This window comes from Phytophthora parasitica (genome assembly GCF_000247585.1).
Source record: "Phytophthora parasitica INRA-310 unplaced genomic scaffold supercont2.265, whole genome shotgun sequence".
Classification (NCBI taxonomy): domain Eukaryota; phylum Oomycota; class Peronosporomycetes; order Peronosporales; family Peronosporaceae; genus Phytophthora; species Phytophthora nicotianae.
This window is the reverse complement of record NW_008649251.1, coordinates 8,513-10,265: the sequence shown is the minus strand read 5'-3', so window position 1 is coordinate 10,265 and position 1,753 is coordinate 8,513. Positions and strand designations below refer to the sequence as shown.

The 1,753-nt window shown below is 46.3% G+C and overlaps 1 protein-coding gene across 1 annotated transcript; it reads left to right on the top strand.

Annotated features, from left to right (window-relative positions):
* Positions 1-1,155: 1,155 nt before the first annotated feature.
* PPTG_24837 (hypothetical protein) lies at positions 1,156-1,636 on the top strand (the record flags this gene model as incomplete). Its single annotated transcript, XM_008918691.1, has 2 exons — positions 1,156-1,335; positions 1,481-1,636. Coding segments are annotated over 2 exons (336 nt in total), but the record flags the coding sequence as incomplete, so codon positions are not given.
* Between the last annotated feature and the right edge of the window lie 117 nt (positions 1,637-1,753).

The window sequence follows — 1,753 nt, the reverse complement described above, 5'->3', positions numbered from 1 at the left end:
TATGGAAATGGCAAACAGTTCATTAGCGTGCCAGAATTGAAGGCAGCGCATTTCAAAGGCTGGGATGATACCCCAATTGCTTTGTTGCAGTCTCTCATCGAATCGATGCCTCGCCGATGCGTTGAACTGCTAGACAGAAAGGGTAATAAGACTCACTACTGATTTTGGCCAACATTTTATACTAGACTTCTGTATGTAGACAGCGAGTGATTTAATGTGTCGCGAAGGTAAAAGTAGAAAGTTGTATGGGAGGTACCTCGCAGGTTGCGAAGTTGCGCTCGTTAGCACAAACCGCGTAGTGTTGCTAAGCACAGCAAGCACATATCCAAACAGCACTTGCTAACTCGAAATATTGACGTCGTTACGGACCAAAACGACCCCGGGTGATCAGTTGTGTCGCAGAGTGTACAAGGCTACCTCAAAGCATCGTCTACTTGCACTCACCGCAGGATCATCGCACTAATAGAATGGTTGGAAGAGGCAAGTTGAGAATACAAATGTTTTTTTTTAATCTAGATTCCAACATCTCCAAAATTACATGATTGAACTATTTCGTTGCTTCGTTTGGGGCTGATTCGGCTCGTGAGCAAACTACGAGAGCTTGCTACATGTATTACGTACTACTCCGTTTCATATTACTTGTCCCTTTTTGCCAGTTTGGCTCGGGATTCGTCAATATTACACGAGATGGCCTCGGATTGGCCTTAAATACAAGCTCGAGTCAGTGCGATTTCAATGGTGTGCAGAACTTCTCGATCGGTGGCAACTCGAGTATTTTCGAGCCAAAAATAGTGGCAAACAAGCACAGACATCCTAGCTCATATCTGGAGTATTCTGAAACGAACCACTGACCGCCATTGAGACTAACTTGCGCACAAGACGAGAACTGACACCACGAGAGCGCCAGCAGGCCGTTTCCGAGGATGTTGGATATTCTGTCCAAAACGAGTCCAACTTTGGCCAAAATATCCAATTTGGGTTTTGCTGCTTTGGTGATAAATTACCACATTTATCCAAAATCTGTCCAAAACATATGCGTTATTTTATAAATTACGGATCTAAATCTTACCTTTTTGCTAGTAAAAGTATGGCTAGAACGGTTGGCGTGTAGTGCGTTCTCGAGCTAGGGCATTACTTCATTCAGGCATTTCCAAAATGCTGCACGAAGGGAAGAAGTATGTGATTAGGACAACGAACAAAGTCACTGGCACCACCTACTACAACTGCCGTCATTTCCGACAAGGCTGCCTTGCAAAGCTGATTTCGAAAAGAGAACACGTACGCGCTCGCGGTGAGCACAACTGCGAGAATTTACTGCCGATTCAAGTCATGGATGTGCGGTGTGAAATGCGTCAGCAGCTCCAGCGAGCGGCTCTAGAATCAGCGTCTGAAGCTTCATCAATGGTGTGGTAGCGTGTCCGCTCAGCATTGAACAACTTACACAAAGGAAACACGCTGAACGCCATCCCAAAACTGCAAGGTGTCAACATTGTCAAAAAATACCCGCAAGGGTATGGGTTGCGATATGCTACACTCGCTCGACAAGGCCGAGGCGCGCTGGCTCAGCGACTCGGACAAACGCTCCTTTGTGAGGTTTAACACTGGGTGGTCTGTCAAGAATAAGGAGCGCCGTATCGTAGGATTTGGGCTCCCAGATCTAGTCCTCTTGCTACGAAACCCAGCAATTCCGGTCTTCATCGACGGCACCTTTAAAATGGTGCCGAAACCGTTCGTACAATGCCTTATTGTAATG